This window comes from Diachasmimorpha longicaudata, chromosome 6, assembly GCF_034640455.1.
Source record: "Diachasmimorpha longicaudata isolate KC_UGA_2023 chromosome 6, iyDiaLong2, whole genome shotgun sequence".
NCBI lineage: Eukaryota > Metazoa > Arthropoda > Insecta > Hymenoptera > Braconidae > Diachasmimorpha > Diachasmimorpha longicaudata.
This window is the reverse complement of record NC_087230.1, coordinates 647,132-665,218: the sequence shown is the minus strand read 5'-3', so window position 1 is coordinate 665,218 and position 18,087 is coordinate 647,132. Positions and strand designations below refer to the sequence as shown.

The following is an 18,087-nucleotide window of genomic DNA, read 5'->3' as shown; positions in this document are numbered from 1 at the left end:
GAGATAAGGGCCATCGTATTTAGGGGCTAACTTCGCGGTGAAATGGGTAGCGGCATGGGAGAGGCGGCGGTGTTTTCGGAGAACCAGGTCTCCGACCGCGAAAGCGAGATCTTTCCGTCCTTGATTATATCATTCGGCTTGCTTCGCGTAAAAATATGTCATGCGTTCAACGCGCAACTGCCACGGTCCCGGGGGTGACGAGGTTAGGGGTTCAGGTGGTTTGAGGGTTGGTTCAGCATTAGGACTCGGGGGAGAGGGGATGCGACCCATATTAAGGACGGCTGGGGAAAGGCCAAGGGAAGAATGAATTGAGATGTTGAGGGCAAAGGCGAATTCATGGAGGAATTGATCCCAATTCCTATGATCTTCCCCCGTGTAAATGCCTAGCATGGGTGTCAGGGATCGATTAACTCGTTCGACAGGATCGGACTGGTGATGGTAGCGAGGGGTGGTTATGTGGGTGATTCCTAACTGGGCTACGGGCTGGGCCAGATCTTTTCCTACAAATTCCGTACCGTTATCACTGAGGAAAAACTGCGGTTTTCCCCAGCGCAGGATCACTGTTTCGTACAGGATCTTCCAAATATTTTTTGCCGTGGCCTTCCGAAGGGGTTTTAATTCCACATACAGGGTGAAAACGTCCTCTAGGACAAGGATATAGCGATTTTGGCTGCGACTGGGGGGAAACGGGCCCATAATATCACCCGCGACGGTGGACCAGGGCTCGGTGGTCGTCCGCTCGCGCATCAATCCACGGGGTCCGGTTTGGATCGACTTATACCGTTGACAGGAGGGGCAAGCTCGTACATACTTAGCGACGTCGCGATAAATACCCGGCCAATAGAAATAGGTCGAAACTCTCTGGTAGGTCTTATCAATACCTCCATGGGCGGCATAGGGACTGTCATGGGCATCTTGTATGGTGGCAAGTCTGAGTCCCGGGGGAAGAACGGTCTTCCATCGGTTCAGGTCAGGGACGGTCGGGTCAATCTGGGGGCAGGGACGTAGAAAGTAAAGGACGTCGTCGTCTACTGTCCAGTCAGGGTATTTATGGGGATTTTCTTTGACGTCAGCTTTCATCTTTTGGTGCCATCTATCACGGGAGGACTGCATTAAATCGAGGTGCGGCCAGGGTATGGGGGACAACATGAAGGGATCCTTTACGGTGGACTATCTCAAAGTTATGGTACTGGAGTTCAAGGGCCCAACGGGCTACTCGACCGGTGGCATTTTTGAAGTTCACTAGCCATTTCAGGCTAGCGTGATCAGTGATGACTCTAAACTTGCTTCCTTCGAGACAGGGACGAAATTTTCTAATAGCCCACAGGACAGCGAGGCATTCACGTTCCGTCACAGTATAATTACGCTCAGCCGGGGTAAGGACTCGACTGGCGAAATAGATGGCCCGGTCAGAGCCAAGGGAAGCTTTATTGTTCAAGTGGTCAGAGCCAAATTCAGACTCCTGCGTGAGAACAGCTCCGATGGCCACGTCACTAGCGTCGGTCTGGATCGTGAAGGGTTTGTCAAAGTCGGGTCGGGCTAGGACAGGGGTAGTGGTAAGGAATTGTTTAAGGGCGTCAAAAGCAGTCTGTTGATCGTCAGTCCAGGTCCAGGGTTGATCTTTATGTAATAGGAGAAGGAGGGGGACTTTGTCGTTGGATAACTGGGGCAAGAATCGGGAATACCACCCTACCATACCAAGAAATCGTTGTAATTCCGTGATATTTCGGGGTGAGGGGTAATTGGTGATAGGGGCAGTCTTTTCGGGGTCAGCAGCTAATCCGTCAGGGGTGAGGATATATCCAAGGAATTCAAGGCGGTCACAAAGGAAGGAGCACTTGTCTGCGTATACCGTCAGGTTATTGTCTTGCAGTCTTTTGAGGAGTTGAGAAATGAACCATTCCCCCAGAGTTCGGGTAAAAATTAGGAAGTCGTCCGCATATTTACGGACATTGGTAGACCGTTGGGCGGGGATGATCATGTCGGTAAGGAGCTGGAACATGGCAGGGCCATTTTTCAGCCTGAAGGGCATCCGCTTATATTGAAATAAACCGGGGGGTAGTCGAGGGATCGCGAAAGTAGTCTTTTCCTTGCTCTCATCATCCAGGGGAATGTGATGAAAGGCTTGGCTAACATCGATTTTGGACCCATAGACGGTTCAATGAGCACAGTCAAGTAAATCTTCAAGACTCTGCATGGGGACGGCTAGGTGTTTCGTAACAGCGTTAAGGGGGCGGTAATCGATGCACAATCGATAGCTGTCATCGGGTTTCCTAACTAATACGGGCCAACTACACCGATCACTTTGGGACGGTTCTATTATCCCTTGTTCTAGCAATTTCTTCGTCTTTTCTTTGGCAACTTTAAGAATTTGGGGGTGTATCGTCTTGTGGGACTGCGTATAGGGGGATGTCCTTGGGTGTCAATATGCATCGTCAATAGGGGACAAACGTTAGCAACTTCTGGGGCGGGTTTGATCCAGCTTTTAAATTTCTCTCTCAGAGAAGCTCATTGATCTTCTGGGATTATGGCTAGAGTGTTTCGGGTGCAGGGGGTCTGTCGAGGTTTATGGGTTTAGCAGGAGGTCCGCGTCCGTCTGAGGGGTGCCAGATAGTGAGCGGTTGAGCAGTTAGGGTAATAAAGGGGCGGGCAGGGTCATCCCGATGATTTTTACGACACTCGAGGTTAAGCCCCAATTGTTGAAGGGCGTCCATCCCGAGAACGCAATCATAAGCCAGGGCATTCGTAAGCCGAAAAGGAATAATACTAAGGTAAGTCTCAGCAATTAATCGCATTGCGACGCATCCCTCGAGGGGCCTTGATTCACCGCTTCCCAATGTAACGTCTTCGCCGACGTCGATGGCGTAACTTCTTAAATGGGGTCCATTTTCAGTGCTTATGAAAGATCGATTGGCCCCGGAGTCAATCAAAGTTCTCAATTTCATATTGCCAAGGTTAAGTTGCGCGAAATATCTATTTCGGAGGGGTCATCGTAAACAAGGGTCAGGAAGTCTTCGTAGGTAATAAAGTCAGGGTTGTCTTGGTCGTTGGCTGTCAGGGTCAGTTCGGAGGAGGGTTCTCTGTCACGTCAGTCGTCAGTTGGAAGCGTACATGTTTCCGTTGTTGTGGGCGTCTTGGTCGTGGGGGTGAGGTATTATTGGTCCCCCCCGATCTTAGTTTCCCTGAGGGGGATATTGCTGTTGGGAGTAATGGGGATATGAAGGAAGGGTTCATTGGGGTTGATTCTGCGTGGATTGCTGAGAGTAATACAGGGGAGAAGGATTTCGTCTCATTGGGGTAGGATAGATAGGACATTCACGGGCGAAATGTCCAGGTTGGTGACAGCGGAAACAGGTGAAATTCTTCTACGATCCGCTGTTATAAGGGGTGGTGGAAGGAGGGGTGGTATTGGCTGACTCATTAGAGGGGGAGGGGTCCGGTGTTGGGTATCTGGAGTGGAGATAGTGGAGGGAGTTCGGGACGTTTTTGAGGAATAGGACTGTGAGGGGGACTGGCTGGGATTCCACGAGTGGGAGAAGCACGGGGAAAGGGGACAGTATGATCATGAGGGCGGGCGTAAGGATTGGTGGCAAACTGTGCTGGGGGAACGCCTGGGGCTCTCATGGGTTGTGCACCCAGAGCCGAATAATGGGTCGTATTTTGTTTCTGTCCTTTGGAAGTGGGAATGGTGAAGGCGTAGGCCGAAGCATAACTGTCTTCGGCTGAGGGGGGAGGTTGATAACGGGATGCATTAATCGCTGTATATTCTACTTCATGAGCGCTTTCCAATAGCTGGGCGTAGGTGGTGAAGGATTTTCTTTTGATTTCTTTAGCGAACGAGGGGTGCATTTGGGAGTGCACAATATTCAATTGTCTGGCTAAAGGGGCAGGGGGGTGGAGGTTCGCGAAAAGACCTCACATACAAATGATATAATCCCGAATTGATTCTTTGGGAGCCTGGGTGCGTCGTCGGATATCCTGCCAAATACTTTCTTCCATTCCGAAGGGACAGAAAGTGGCAGTGCATGACGACACAAAATCGTCGGATGTGATTAAATAGGGGTGCTCGGTACGGTACCACGTCCTTGCATTTCCCCGGAACGCGAATGCGAGAGCGCGAAGGGTCTCCTCTTCGGTGAGGTTGTGCGCCGCGCAACTATCACCGATTTGGTCCAAGAAGAGATAAGGGTCCTCACTTTTCGCTCCAGAAAAAGTGATCCCGTCTCTCGTAAAGATCGAACTAATTTTTAATTCCCGGGACGTAGGGTCCGACGATCCCTGATCGCGGAAGGTGGTATGATGGGGAGTGTGAGGGAAGGATGGTTGTGGCTGTTCAGAAGGGTCATAATCATTTAGGGCGAGAGGGGGAATTTGGGAGGCAAAATTCAAGGTACGGGAAGGTCTGTGCGTAGGGGGTCGGGATCTATTACTGGGGGGAAAGGCATGTCTGGGGTTGGGTCGAGGAGGAAATACCGGCCCATCCACATCGTAGGTGGAGTGGGCGGCAGGAGGGGCAGTACAATGAGACTCAGCGGGGAAATTCGCAGAGAGGAAAGGGGGGAAAAGGTTAGTCGGCCGGAGGCGGGGAGTGGACTGAATGGGGTACGTCTGGGAATAAGGTAGGGATACCTGGGGATCAGTTTGGGCAAAGAGGGGTTGGCGGGTGCTAAGGGGAATTGGATTGTAAGAGTAGGTGGCAATAGGCGGGGCTTGAGGGGAAGTGGTGACAGGGAGGTTGAAGGTGACTCGATTAGGGGAGCGCTGGTCGGTCTGGGGGGAGTCGTGGGTAGGGGAACATTGGGTCTGCCCGAGGGGGATGGGATCCTGATATACGCCCATGCTTTGCCCTGTTCTAAGATATTCGCGAGTCCGATCGCGAATGGAATCGTCCACTTCCGGGACGAGTTGAAACCCGATAGTAGTAAGAGGGACCGTCATGGAATCGTTGACCGCGTCCCAATAAGCAGCGTGAGGCCCGAATTTCCGCCTGACTTCGGCCCTAACGAATCGATCCGTAAGGGTCGCATATGATCCTCCTGTCGAAAGACCCAGCGAATCTAATAGGATCATGTGATCGCTTAGGTGGAGGCCGTCATAACGATTTTCCAATTCATGTCTGAATTGGGATAATTCTGAGGGACCTGGTTCCGAGGGTGGAAGTGGGGGAGGTAGTGAGGGGACCATCCGAGGGTAGGTGTCCATAGACGTCGCCGTAGTGACGTAGGTACTAGCGCCAGCGGTAGTACCGTGAGCACAAGCACAGGGGGAAGAGGGGGAATGAGCGTGAGTGACCGCGCGGTACTCACGAAGGTGTCGGGAGGGGAGGTAGTAGTGGCAGCTACCTCCGAATACAAAGGGATTCCGGTAATTGGGGGATCTGTGGGGTCCATGGCGGGGGAAATACAAAAGAATTCAATAAAAGGGGAAAAAGTCGAAAAAATTCAGAATTATCGAAAATTAATCAAAACTGAAATAATTTATTAATAATTGATGAAAATCCTTGAGGAGGAACGTGAAAAAGAAAACTGAACAAAAAAGACCGGTAACTAGGGAATCTTCTATTTTTTTTTTTTTTTTTTAGAAATAATTTTATTTTGTTTAGAAATGATTAAGCAATAGAGTATTGTTTATCTAATAATTAAAGGGGGATTTGTAAACGAATCAAAAAATGTGAATTTTCAAATTATAATTATTCCCAACCCGAAATTACAATATTATTTTCGGATTAAGACGGATAGGTGAACGGGAATAGCAAATAGACGGGGGGGGGGGACGGAAAGAATATTGAAGATTCTGTCGAATCGGAATGGATGGGGAATGAAGGAGACCTCGATAACTCGAGGTGAGGGTTTGTTTACATGCCGATGTAAACACGGCCGCGCGAACGAATTTCTTCACTGTACGCTAGTCAAGTACAAAAAGAAATATTATTTTGTGAAAAATCTTACACCAAGGATTTCCGGGAATAAATTTTATTCTATTCGGGTATTATTTTCCCGATTTGAGTGGGGAGGGTGAACAAAAGAAGCCGATTTTAGTTACACCGATTCTAACAATGGAATATAGAATGGTGTCACCGGGAAAGAGGGGCGGAAGAAATCGCGGGGAGAAAAGGGGTTTGTACGGGGGAGATTGTACAACTCGGAAGACAAAAATAATACCCAATCATACAAAACAATACGCAATAATAAAAAAAATGGAAATATTCTAATGAAAAATGAAGGGGAAAGGGAATTTGAAATAATTAGGCTACTCCATATTTTATTTATTTATTTTTGTTCCACCTACAACGGTGGAAACAAGAACAAAGATTTACGGGGCGGGGGAGGAGAAAAAATAGCCGATACACAGCGCCTGCCCCACGTTGGGCGCCAATTTGTGACCTTTTTTCTAATTATTAATTATTAACTTGAGGACGGGTCAAATATTAAATGAAAAGGGGGCAGAGGCTGTTACATTAAATACATTTATTTAATATAATAATTACGTGATTTTACAATATTTGGTCGAAAGTATAATTATTGAAAATAATGTCTGTTTCTGGGAATTCTCAGAGGAGGGGGGGCAGGCAGGTCGCTTGTCGGACCACTTTTATATAAGACAAAGAAAAGGGGGTGGCTCTACATTCTAGAAAAAAGGGGAGAATTGAGGGAACCAATAATAATAATAATTCAAATAATAACAATGATGAGTTTAATGATCAGAAGAAAGAACAATGTTAATTACCACCGTTGGAAGGGTTCCAGGAAATATAACTGGGGAAAATGGTGCCGCTGGGTAATGAGGGGAAAGAAAGGGTAATCACTCGGGTGATGCCAATTTTCCAATTTCAGGGGGGTTTTGTCCTCCTTTCTCGGATCCGCGGCGTCTCGAGCCTTTTCCTGAGGGATAACGGGTTGATCCTGATCCAAGGATGAGTCTCTTTTCAAACTCGGGAGAGCCTGGGCCACTTCACTATTTTTCCGATTGATTTTCCGAATTATTGAACGGCGTAACGATCTTAGCGACAGCTGAACGACGAGTGCCGATCAATTAACCACTTGAGGATCTCCTCGAAGTATTCGGGGGTCCTCGGCCTAGATTCGACCATTTCCGGGGACGACACATCCGCATCCCCCTGATCCACCGATCGATGCTTGAGGGCATCTTCGGGGGCCGAGGGGCGGCGGGAAGACGCACTACGCAACGTGCGTGTGCGCCCATTGTCCTGAGTTCATGCGGCGACCAAGGGACTGCGGCGCGGGGGGGCGCGCTACGTCATCCACTTCTTCCTCGTGAGGACGGGGACGACTAAGTCATCTTTTCCTCCAGTGGTGATTTCTCCGATGGTTGTCGCGCTGTTCGACCGCGGAGAGTAGGGGATCGGTGGAGGGGGTAGGACATATATGGGAAGGGGTTCTCCAACGGTGAGCAAACGAACGAATAAATATATTAATAGAATAGGCGGCGTGCGGAGGGGCGTGTCAAAATAACCTTTAAGGCTAGATTGCCTCGTCACAAAATATACTCATTTTATTAGAGAATTTTACTAGGGACGTGATTCGATTTTCGGAAAATCGTTAAAAATTATGGGGAAGCCGGAAAAGTAGGAAAACCCGAAAAATTGATAATATAATTAATTTAGTAGAGAATTTCACTAGGGACGTGAATCGACGATCGGAAATTCGGATGGTCGGAAACTATATATATGCTACGATTATAGCTTTAAAAAAATCTACATTTTTATTTTTGATTATAGATTTGTCTTGAAAATGGATGCGGTTTTATATGAAGAATTTGATTTAACGATGTCCAATGATCACAATCTTAGCACAAAAAAATACAAAACTACTAGTGGTGCAGTATTCACAAGAAATATAAATAGATTTAAATCAAAATTGTTCATTTCACACTTTAGTTGCCATAGACCTATTGTTTCAGTTTTAGAATTTGATGAAAATGCTGATAATGATGATGTAAGAGTTGTTGACATTATGGATGAGAATTGATAAATTTTGTATTTACTATTTACTAATATTTACTCATTTAAAGGAAACCACTTCCTTCGAATATAGTTTTTATATTATTATACTTCATGTCCTTTCAAAAAGTGCCAACATTGCTTAGATAAACTTGATTTTTTATGTACAATTTCTCATGTCGCGAGCGCACCTAAAAATGCTCACCCAAAAAAGTCCCCAACGCGCCATAAGTTCGAGTTTTCACTTCTGCCTACACTCCCGGAGTGCAACGAGTATTTTTTAAAGCAAGCCAGTTATTTGCCTCAGACGTACGTCAATTTGCTGTAATAATTCTGAAGAACCATGCTTACTTCGTCAATGGTAACAACATTAACATACTGAAATGGAGCTCTGTATTGTTGAGCTTTTTCAACGTTGAGGGGCACTAACCTTGACAGTGTTATACTTAAAGCATTATGCACCGTTGTGCCACCTATGGCTGTAGCAGCTTTTCCGGTTGAAGCACAAGCAATATACAGGGTGTCCCAGAATTGCACGTCCAAACTTTAAACTTAAGTTGGAGGTGAAATTCTGGATCGAAAAGTCCTGAGCGACGTTTTGAACAGACGCATCCTCTTTACCTTATTCAGGGTTGAAGTTGGACGAATCAGGGGCGTGGGATAACCGCTCGCATGACGGTGAGGAAAACATGCGCGTGCGGTGGTGTCCCCACCATACGGTACTGCTCCCCTGCGGCGGCAGACAGAGATGACTCTCGGCTTCGGGTAAGAGGAAGGGGAGGGAAAGGAAAAAAAGAACACCCACCCGCTACATAAAAATTATTTACTCCTCCCCTAGTTAACACCAAGGAATGAAAGCAAGGGCATTCGATAGAGGAATAATTTCCCCATCGATTGAGGCCCATTCCATCCCTTAATCTAAGCGAAAAAAAGAAAAAACCAGCGCTGAAAATTACATCACTGGAAAAAAACCCGACGATTTAATTTTCTAAAGTCCCATTGGCCCTTGTTGGAATTCCTGGAAGCCGACAGGATTCCATCACCAATACTAACGCCTGCTCATCGTCAGGCAAAATCAAAACAACCCAGTTGTTACTATGGGCCTACTTAGCATTCTTTGGGTGATGGGGCGCCACTTCCTGGACCGCTCCTAGTTATCCTGCATAGGGAAGCTGCCCCACCACCGACCACGAGGATCCCCGAATTCGACTCATCCGATCGATCGGGCGATTCGCTCGTTCACTCGCTTCCGGATTATTGTGTTAGTAACACGTGGTTATTAAGTACCGCTCAATTATCTAAATCGATCTTTCTAGACCGCTCGAATTATTGTTACTCGTCATATCCGCGAAACGGCTCATCGGGTTTTCCTATAATTAGTTATAATAACGGACCGCTCTTCAACATATGATTAAATATTATTAAAACTGACGAATTGTGTTTGTTAATAAATCAAGGTGACACGTGCAGTGTAATTCATCTCTCTTTATTTTTTTGGGATTGCTCATACCCCCACACACCACCCGATCCCCTCCGATCCAGAAGCTCTCCTTTTCAACAGCCCTGAACAATCAGTCTCTTGTCCCCTCATTAATGCCAAGGGATGAAATCAAGGGCATTCGATAGAGGAATAATTTCCCCCTCGATTGAGGCCCATTCCATCCCTTAATCTAAGCGAAAAAAAGAAAAAACCAGCGCTGAAAATTACAGCACTGGAAAAAAACCCGACGATTTAATTTTCTAAAGTCCCATTGGCCCTTGTTGGGGATTTGATGATTTTAACCGGGTAGGGTGGGTTGGAAGCGGAAGTGGAGAGATGATTTTCCAACTCGGGATGGTGACAAAAAACACGTTGATTATGCCTTATGGCGATCCAATATAATTTAACCAAAATGTACACTATTTACACGTGATAGTTTTCCAATAATTATTATAATGATAATTGCACAATATTCGATGATAATTAACCAAAATTGATAGTAGAAAAGATGATTCAATCCGATAAAAGCCACGATACAAAAACCTGATAATATCCGATATTTGCGTTGTGATTCCGATGATGGATGAACACGAAGTGAGGTAAGTGGTCAGAGTAACCCGTCATGGCACCCGAGCCCACTCCCGAATTATTCCGATGGTGTCCGATCGACCCAGTGCCCTGGATCAGCCTTAATTTTATACATTCCGCCCGCCTTCATCGTCGGATGATGATGAATGATCCTCTTGTTGGTCTTCCTCCTCGGTGCTGATTGGTAACGGAACCACCTTGTTGATGTGTCTGGTGTAGGTATTTGCACCTCCTGCCCCAGTGGTGATGTCTACCACCCTTGTGAGATTGTCATCACTTGAATGAACCCTTGATACTCGTCCTAGAGGCCACTTTGTTGGTGGATACCTCTCGTCAATGATGAGAACTAGTGTTCCGACCTTGATGTCATCCGTTGATCTTTTCCATTTGTAGATAGTTTGATAATGATGCATACACTCCCTTGACCACCTGTCCCAGAATTGTTGAGCGATCCTTGCGATCATTTTCCACCTTGTGAGACCTTCCATTTTCTGATTGATGAGTGATGGCTCTGGAACTGCGTTGATGGGTTCCCCAATGATGAAGTGTCCAGGTGTGAGGGCTCTGCAGTCATCAGGATCGTCTGATAGAGCGCAGAGAGGCCTCGAGTTAAGTTGCGCCTCGATTTGGATGATGAGTGTATTGAGTTCCTCGTACGTGAGTACCAAATTCCCTGTGAGCCTTTTTAGATGAAATTTCACAGATTTCACCGCAGCTTCCCATTTCCCACCCATGTGGGGTGATTGCGGTGGGATGAAGATCCATTTTGTGCCGTTTGATGCCAGTTCGTTGATGATGTGATGAATTTCCTTCCTTGATTCGTCTAAAAGCTTGCCCAGCTCATTGTTTGCTCCCATGAATGTCTTAGCATTGTCACTGCTAAGTGTAGCACAGATACCTCTCCTTCCAGTGAATCGTTTGTAGGTCTCGATGAATGCCTGTGATGTTAAATCTGTGAGTAGTTCAAGGTGAATTGCTGATGTGGCAAGACACACAAAAACTGCAATGTACCCATGATATTGTCGAGCTCCTGATCCTCTCCATCTGCTGATTTTGATAGGACCTGCGTAGTCCACCCCTGCGTGATTGAATGGCCGTGCTGATGTGATTCTTCTTGGAGGCAGCTGTCCCATAAGCTGCTGTCCCCTGATGGCTCGATGTCGTGCGCAGATGACGCACTTGCGAATATGCGATTTTACAGGATGACGACCCCCGATGATCCAATATTTGTGTCTGATGTGTGGCAACGTCGCCTGTACTCCTCCATGAAGAGTTTTCCGATGAGCCTCCTCGATGACCAGTGATGTAAGCCTTGATTGTCTTGGTAGAATTGATGGGTTCCTGGCTTCTGGCTGAAGATTTGATCGTTTCAGCCGCCCGCCTAGGCGAATGGTCTGATTCTCATCCAGATAAGGAATCAACCGTGCCATTGGATGATTATTTGCGATGTCTTGTCCATTGATGAGGCGATTGATGACTTGTCCAAAACTCTCCTGTTGTGTATAGTTGATCCAAAAGATTCTGGTCTCCTCCAGTTCTTCTGGCAAGAGATCTAATTCTCTTGGGACTGGCTCCCCTCTCATGTTGTTGATGACTCTCAGGACTCTCGCCGAGATCCTGAGCAACCTGTCGAGTGTAGAGTACCTCTCCAAGAAATCTTGAGGTCTCTCCAGATTCAGTGCCACCGGATGTGCAGACACTGGCCTTTCCTCCAGTGCTGCTTCTGCCGTAGATTCGATTGATGTTGATGATGATGATGGCCAGTTTTCCATTGATTATTTCAGCCATGATGGACCATTCCACCACAGCTGATGATTTACAAGTTGATCTGGTGATAATCCCCGTGATGCACAGTCTGCTGGGTTCTCGACTCCCCTGATATGTTTCCATTCAGCTGCTGGTAATGAGTTCTGGATTTTGATCACTCGATTCTGAACAAAATCCTTCCACCTTGATGGGTGTCCATTGATCCATGTGAGCGCCACCGTGGAGTCAGACCAAAGAAAGAGTTGTAGATTCTCTTTCTCCAGCATCTTCCTGATGTAGATTACCAGATTGGTTAAGATGACAGCAGCTGTCAATTCCAAGCGAGGAATTGTCATTTTCTTAAGTGGTGCGACCTTGGTTTTTGCACTCACCAAGATGATTGATGGCTCAGATTGATGATTGTCCACTCTGATGTATACTGCGGCACCCATTGCCTGATTCGATGCGTCAGCAAACCCATGAAGTTGGATGTTGCTTGAAGTCGATGATGTTTGAAGCCACCGTGGGATTGATATTTGATCCAGATTTGAGAATTCCTCCCTGAATTCTTTCCAACGTTTGATGTGACTCAAGGGCAGTGGATCATCCCAACCAATTTTGAGAAGCCACAGCTCTTGGATGAAGATTTTAGCCCTGATGATGACCGGTCCGATGAGTCCCAGAGGATCGTAAATCTGGGCGATCTCTGAGAGGATTGTCCTTTTGTTGATTTGTTCCGTTGATGGCTTCCTTGATTTATAGATGAAGCCGTCTGAATGAGGGTTCCAGCACAGTCCCAATACTTTGACCGTCTTGTCCTCGAATTCTACCGCCGATGTTGATTTTGTTGATAATTGAAGATCCTGTAGGATTCCTTGTTGATTCGAGATCCATTTTTGCAGTGGCATGCCGCCCGCCATGCAAAGATTGATGAGCTGATTGATGAGTTCCTTGAGCTGTTCCTCAGAATCAGCTCCCCCATAGATATCATCGACATATCTCCCTTTGGTTAGAGAGACAGCCGCCAGTGGATATTGATGTCCCTCGTCCTCCACTAGTTGTTGAAGAACTCGTAGAGCCAACCATGGCGCACACGTTTGCCCATACGTCACCGTTGTCAATTGATATGTGATGATTTTCCCCTCCTCATCCTTCCATAGGATTCTTTCAAGATCCCAGTCTTCTTGATGAACCTTGATTTGACGGAACATCTTCACAATGTCCGTTCCGACGATTAACCGAAAAGTTCTCAACCAGATGAGAACGTCTGAGCCTTCCGTTTGCAGTTTTCCTCCTGCATGAAGTATGTCATTGAGTGACACTCCTGATGTTGTCTTGCTGGAACCGTTGAAGACCACCCTGAGTTTTGTGGTGGTGCTGTCTTCCCTTAAGACACCGTGATGAGGCAGATAGTAGCTCACTGATGGTTCTGATTCCTCTGAGACACGTCTCATGTGTCCCAGATCCTCATATTCCCTGATGAAGTCCTTGTAGAGTTTCCCATACTCTTGATTTGATTCCAGTTTCTTCGCCGTTCGATTTAACAATTGTAGAGCATGTCTCCTAGACTCTCCCAATGCTGATAGTGATGTTTTGAGTGGGAGGCGTACTACGTACCGTCCCTCACTGTCTCTTGAATGTGTGTTCCTGAAGTGTAATTCACACTCCTGATCGTCTTGATTGAGAATAATTTCCTTAGATGATGAAAGTTCCTCCTGGACCCAGAATTTCTTAAGAAGATCCAACAGTTGCTCAGTCGGAGATTCTCGTACTGCAGTTAGAGAAGACTTCGGCTTGCAGTCTGTACAGCAGACCGTCCCAGAAACTATCCAGCCAAAGATGGTTTGTTGCGCAACAAGTTGATTATCCGGAGATTTGATAACCTCATGCCCAATGATTTGACCATAATGATCAGCCCCGATTATGATGTCGATAGGACCAGGTTTAAGATAGTTGTTATCCGCCAATTGAAGATGTTGAAGATGATTTGCCTCTTCCTTTGCACAGTGAATTGATGGTAATGTTGATGTGAGCTTGGCCAGGATGTGGGCAGTGATTTCGATCTGATTTTGATCGTTGAACCGAGATTGAAGCTTGACCTTTACTGCTCCACGAGTCCACCCTGACTCCAGGCCTCCTATTCCAAAGACCCTGAGATGTGATGATGATCGACGAAGACGAAGAAGTTGTACCATTTGATCAGTGATGAATGTGACCTCTGATTCCTGATCAATCAGAAGCCTGACCATATGATGAGAACCTGTTGATGTTGATGCAAGTGCTTTAGCTGTTGCCAACAGCACAACCCGTTGACTCGCTGAATTCGATGATGATTGATGTGTGACCTTGATGTCAGAGGACGACCCCGATGTCTCTGATTTCGCCAATGATGTTGCTGATACTTGAAGATGACCAATTGAGCTCTCAATTGATCCCGATGCCTTTGATGTTGATTCACTCCCCTGTAATATCTCTGAAGAGTTGAGAGAGTCGTAAATTCTCTCTGTCTCCGTTGAACTCGGTGATGATGATGTTGATGATGAACCTAGGGATGGAGACAACCAGATGAGGGGCGTATCATTTGCAAAAATAGAGTAATAAAAATGATACTTAACCTCTCGATCCGGATGCTCCGTGATCTCCCTGGTTTTCCTCGATTGCTGAAGCTGATGGTCGACTCTTCTGTCTTTCCAATTCCTGGCGATGTTCGAAGGACCCATCATGAATCAATGTGTGATGTGGGCCCTTGCATTTCTGGCAATGACGTGTGTCTTTGCAGAGATCCGCCCGATGAGGACCAAAGCAATTATAACACAACTTACTGTTGGTGATGAATTTCCTGCGTTCCAGTGGAGTCTTAGCCATGAACTTGTCACACTTGAACCCTAGCCAGTGTGAACCGTCACAGTGTCGACAAGAAGGCCCTGATGATGATTGCCCTGATGACTTGTCGGTGTTTGATGAATTCCCTGATGCCTGATAGGTGTAGATTGATGATTTCCCCATGGCCTTCTGCGAGATAGAGTTCTTAGCCGAGATGTTGACCTTCGATGTCCTCACCGGATCTTCCCTCTCTACGTTCTCCAAGGCTCGAGCTCTGGCCTTCAGAAGCTCGAGGAAGTCCTTGAGAGGACGGCGATTCCTTTCCGATCCCAGATGTACTTCCCAAGCCTTCTTGGTGTCGGGATCGATGACCCTTCTGATTACTATTGATACAATCATATCCCAATGTTCCACCGGAGCACCAAGAGTTTGCAATGCATCCAAAGCTTGATTGACCTGATGAACCAAGTTTGATAAGCCTTTCGCTGATTTCTCATTGATTGGCTTGAGATCCAAGATGTGATCGATATGAGCCGAGATGATTAGCCTAGGATTGTCGTAATGACTCTTGAGCTTTTTCCAGGCGATCTCGAAATTCTCTGCTGAGACCTGTAGATTCGAGATCATATTGTATGGTTCCCCTTTGAGTACGTTCTGGAGTCTGATCATCTGCTGAACAGCTCCCACCTTTGGTCTGGATTTGACGATTGAGGTGAAGACATCTTCAAACGTTTTCCACTCCTCAAATTTCCCATCGAAGACCTTGATATCCAGCTGAGATAGATAGTCCTTGTTGCTGTCCTCTTGCTCGACCTTGATCTTCCTGATCTGAGCTTGTAACGATGCGATTGCCCCTATCGCTATTTCGTAAATCTCCATGACTTCTCCGTAGGTGTCGAGCGTGATGTAATCCGATTTAGCCATGTGTGATGGGTATGCCTTGATGATGTTCACATGGTTGGATCGGAACTCCCCATAGTGTGTCTCGATGATTCTCTCCCTCCCCTTCAGCCGTTCCGGTGTGACCATATCTACCGTGTACCCTTGGATAGTGGTGAGGGTATCCCTTAGACGATCCTTTAATTGAAATTGTAGTGTCAAGAGCAGCTCAAATTGTGTCTGCTCCATATCCGCTCCATGATCTGATTGATGGACTGAAGGGGTTGGCGTCTTTCCCCCATTGCTCTCCTGATCATCCTCACTCTGACTATGCTCCACGTCAGACATGATAATCCCGATTTATTTTTGAATTAACTAAATTCGTTGATAGGGAGCCCCGTTGTTTACTTCCCGATGATCCTAACCGCCTTGTGATGAGGGAAAACCCGGTTGATGAGAACCGCTTTCCACAGATATGAAAACACGCCGATCAGAAACCCAATTTGACCTTCTGTTGATGAGATAATGTTTTTCCCCTGATAATATTTTTCGACTTACTGTGATATTCGTGTTTACGAGATGAAAACTGTCCAGTCGTTCGAAACTCGAGCGCACGTCGAAATCAAAACAACATTCCTCTGTTGCGATTGCTTTCCCTCACTCCCGATCGATGACGTCACCACGTCTCCGAGTCCCAATGTTAATGTTTAAATTAATCGCCACTTCACTTAAACACTTCCAGATCCGGCTCGAAGGACCAATTTGTTAGGGATTTGATGATTTTAACCGGGTAGGGTGGATTGGAAGCGGAAGTGGAGAGATGATTTTCCAACTCGGGATGGTGACAAAAAACACGTTGATTATGCCTTATGGCGATCCAATATAATTTAACCAAAATGTACACTATTTACACGTGATAGTTTTCCAATAATTATTATAATGATAATTGCACAATATTCGATGATAATTAACCAAAATTGATAGTAGAAAAGATGATTCAATCCGATAAAAGCCACGATACAAAAACCTGATAATATCCGATATTTGCGTTGTGATACTGATGAAGGATGAACACGAAGTGAGGTATGTGGTCAGAGTAACCCCTCATGGCACCCGAGCCCACTCCCGAATTATTCCGATGGTGTCCGATCGACCCAGTGCCCTGGATCAGCCTCAAATTTATACAGCCCTTGTTGGAATTCCTGGAAGCCGACAGGATTCCATCACCAATACTAACGCCTGCTCACCGTCAGGCAAAATCAAAACAACCCAGTTGTTACTATGGGCCTACTTAGCATTCTTTGGGTGATGGGGCGCCACTTCCTGGACCGCTCCTAGTTATCCTGCATAGGGAAGCTGCCCCACCACCGACCACGAGGATCCCCGAATTCGACTCATCCGATCGATCGGGCGATTCGCTCGTTCACTCGCTTCCGGATTATTGTGTTAGTAACACGTGGTTATTAAGTACCGCTCAATTATCTAAATCGATCTTTCTAGACCACTCGAATTATTGTTACTCGTCATATCCGCGAAACGGCTCATCGGGTTTTCTTATAATTAGTTATAATAACGGACCGCTCTTCAACATATGATTAAATATTATTAAAACTGACGAATTGTGTTTGTTAATAAATCAAGGTGACACGTGCAGTGTAATTCATCTCTCTTTATTTTTTTGGGATTGCTGATACCCCCACACACCACCCGATCCCCTCCGATCCAGAAGCTCTCCTTTTCAACAGCCCTGAACAATCCGTCTCTTGTCCCCTCATTAATGCCAAGGGATGAAATCAAGGGCATTCGATAGAAGAATAATTTTCCCATCGAGTGGGGCCCATTCCATCCTTTAATCTAATCGAAAAAGAGAAAAAACCAGGGCTGAAAATTACAGCACTGGAAAAAAAACCCGAAGATTCAATTTTCTAAAGCCCCATTGGCCCTGAAAAAGCAGTTTCTTCTCCCCTCATTAATGCCAAGGGATGAAACCAAGTCATTCGTGTAGAAATAAATTCTCCATCAAGTGAGGCTCATTTCATCCCTCACACTGATCGAAAAAAAATAAAAAACAACGTGGAAATTTACATGAATTCTCCGTCAATTGACACCTATTTCATCCTCTATTTATTTCAAAGGAAAGAAAGGTATCAAAATTGTTCCGTCGTGGAATCATTTTTCGTCGATTGTTAAGAGTATTCCAGAATATTATTTTTTGTTTTTGTACTTTCCGGATTTTCCTTAAATTCAGAATAACCAGAACCGTCTTATGTTGACCCTTGAATTATTGAGACAGTCCAGTCAAATAGACGTTTTATTACGGTTCGCCTAATTCCCCGAGTCTAGACATTTTGTTTTGAATAGAACCATTTTCTTTGATGATCGCGTAGTTCCCCAAAGTCTCGACATTCCACTCAATTCCGTCATAAAGTCTGTCTACGGTGAAAGGTCCGAGAAATGTCTTTTATTACGGTACGGAATATTGACCTAGGTAGAACCGTTCTCCCCCGTCGTTTTTCCCGTCCCCAAATTTCCCCAAAGAGATCTAACCTCTCAGGTTTGTCGATTCTCGTCATGGCCCGTGCAAGTCCATAAGACCCCCGATTTTCTGCAA

The 18,087-nt window shown here is 46.0% G+C and overlaps 2 protein-coding genes across 2 annotated transcripts; both read right to left on the bottom strand.

Annotated features, from left to right (window-relative positions):
- Positions 1 to 10,135: 10,135 nt before the first annotated feature.
- On the bottom strand, positions 10,136 to 11,800 carry LOC135163541 (uncharacterized). The gene has a single exon (XM_064123049.1). It carries the CDS (start codon positions 11,798 to 11,800, stop codon positions 10,136 to 10,138), a length of 1,665 nt encoding a protein of 554 aa, XP_063979119.1.
- A 3-nt stretch (positions 11,801 to 11,803) lies between these two features.
- LOC135163540 (uncharacterized) lies at positions 11,804 to 15,824 on the bottom strand. The gene is made up of 2 exons (XM_064123048.1): positions 14,390 to 15,824; positions 11,804 to 14,319 (listed from the first exon to the last, which is right to left on the bottom strand). Exons 1-2 carry the CDS (start codon positions 15,822 to 15,824, stop codon positions 11,804 to 11,806), a joined length of 3,951 nt encoding a protein of 1,316 aa, XP_063979118.1.
- Positions 15,825 to 18,087: the final 2,263 nt, after the last annotated feature.

Excerpts from the sequence above, each read along its gene's own strand:
- LOC135163540 (XM_064123048.1), bottom strand. The coding sequence starts at position 15,824 with ATGTCTGACGTGGAGCATAGTCAGAGTGAGGATGATCAGGAGAGCAAT. Across the intron at positions 14,320-14,389 it reads CGGAGCATCCGGATCGAGAG|GTTCATCATCAACATCATCA; the intron begins GTTAAGTATCAT and ends CTCCATCCCTAG.
- LOC135163541 (XM_064123049.1), bottom strand. The coding sequence starts at position 11,800 with ATGGAAAACTGGCCATCATCATCATCAACATCAATCGAATCTACGGCA.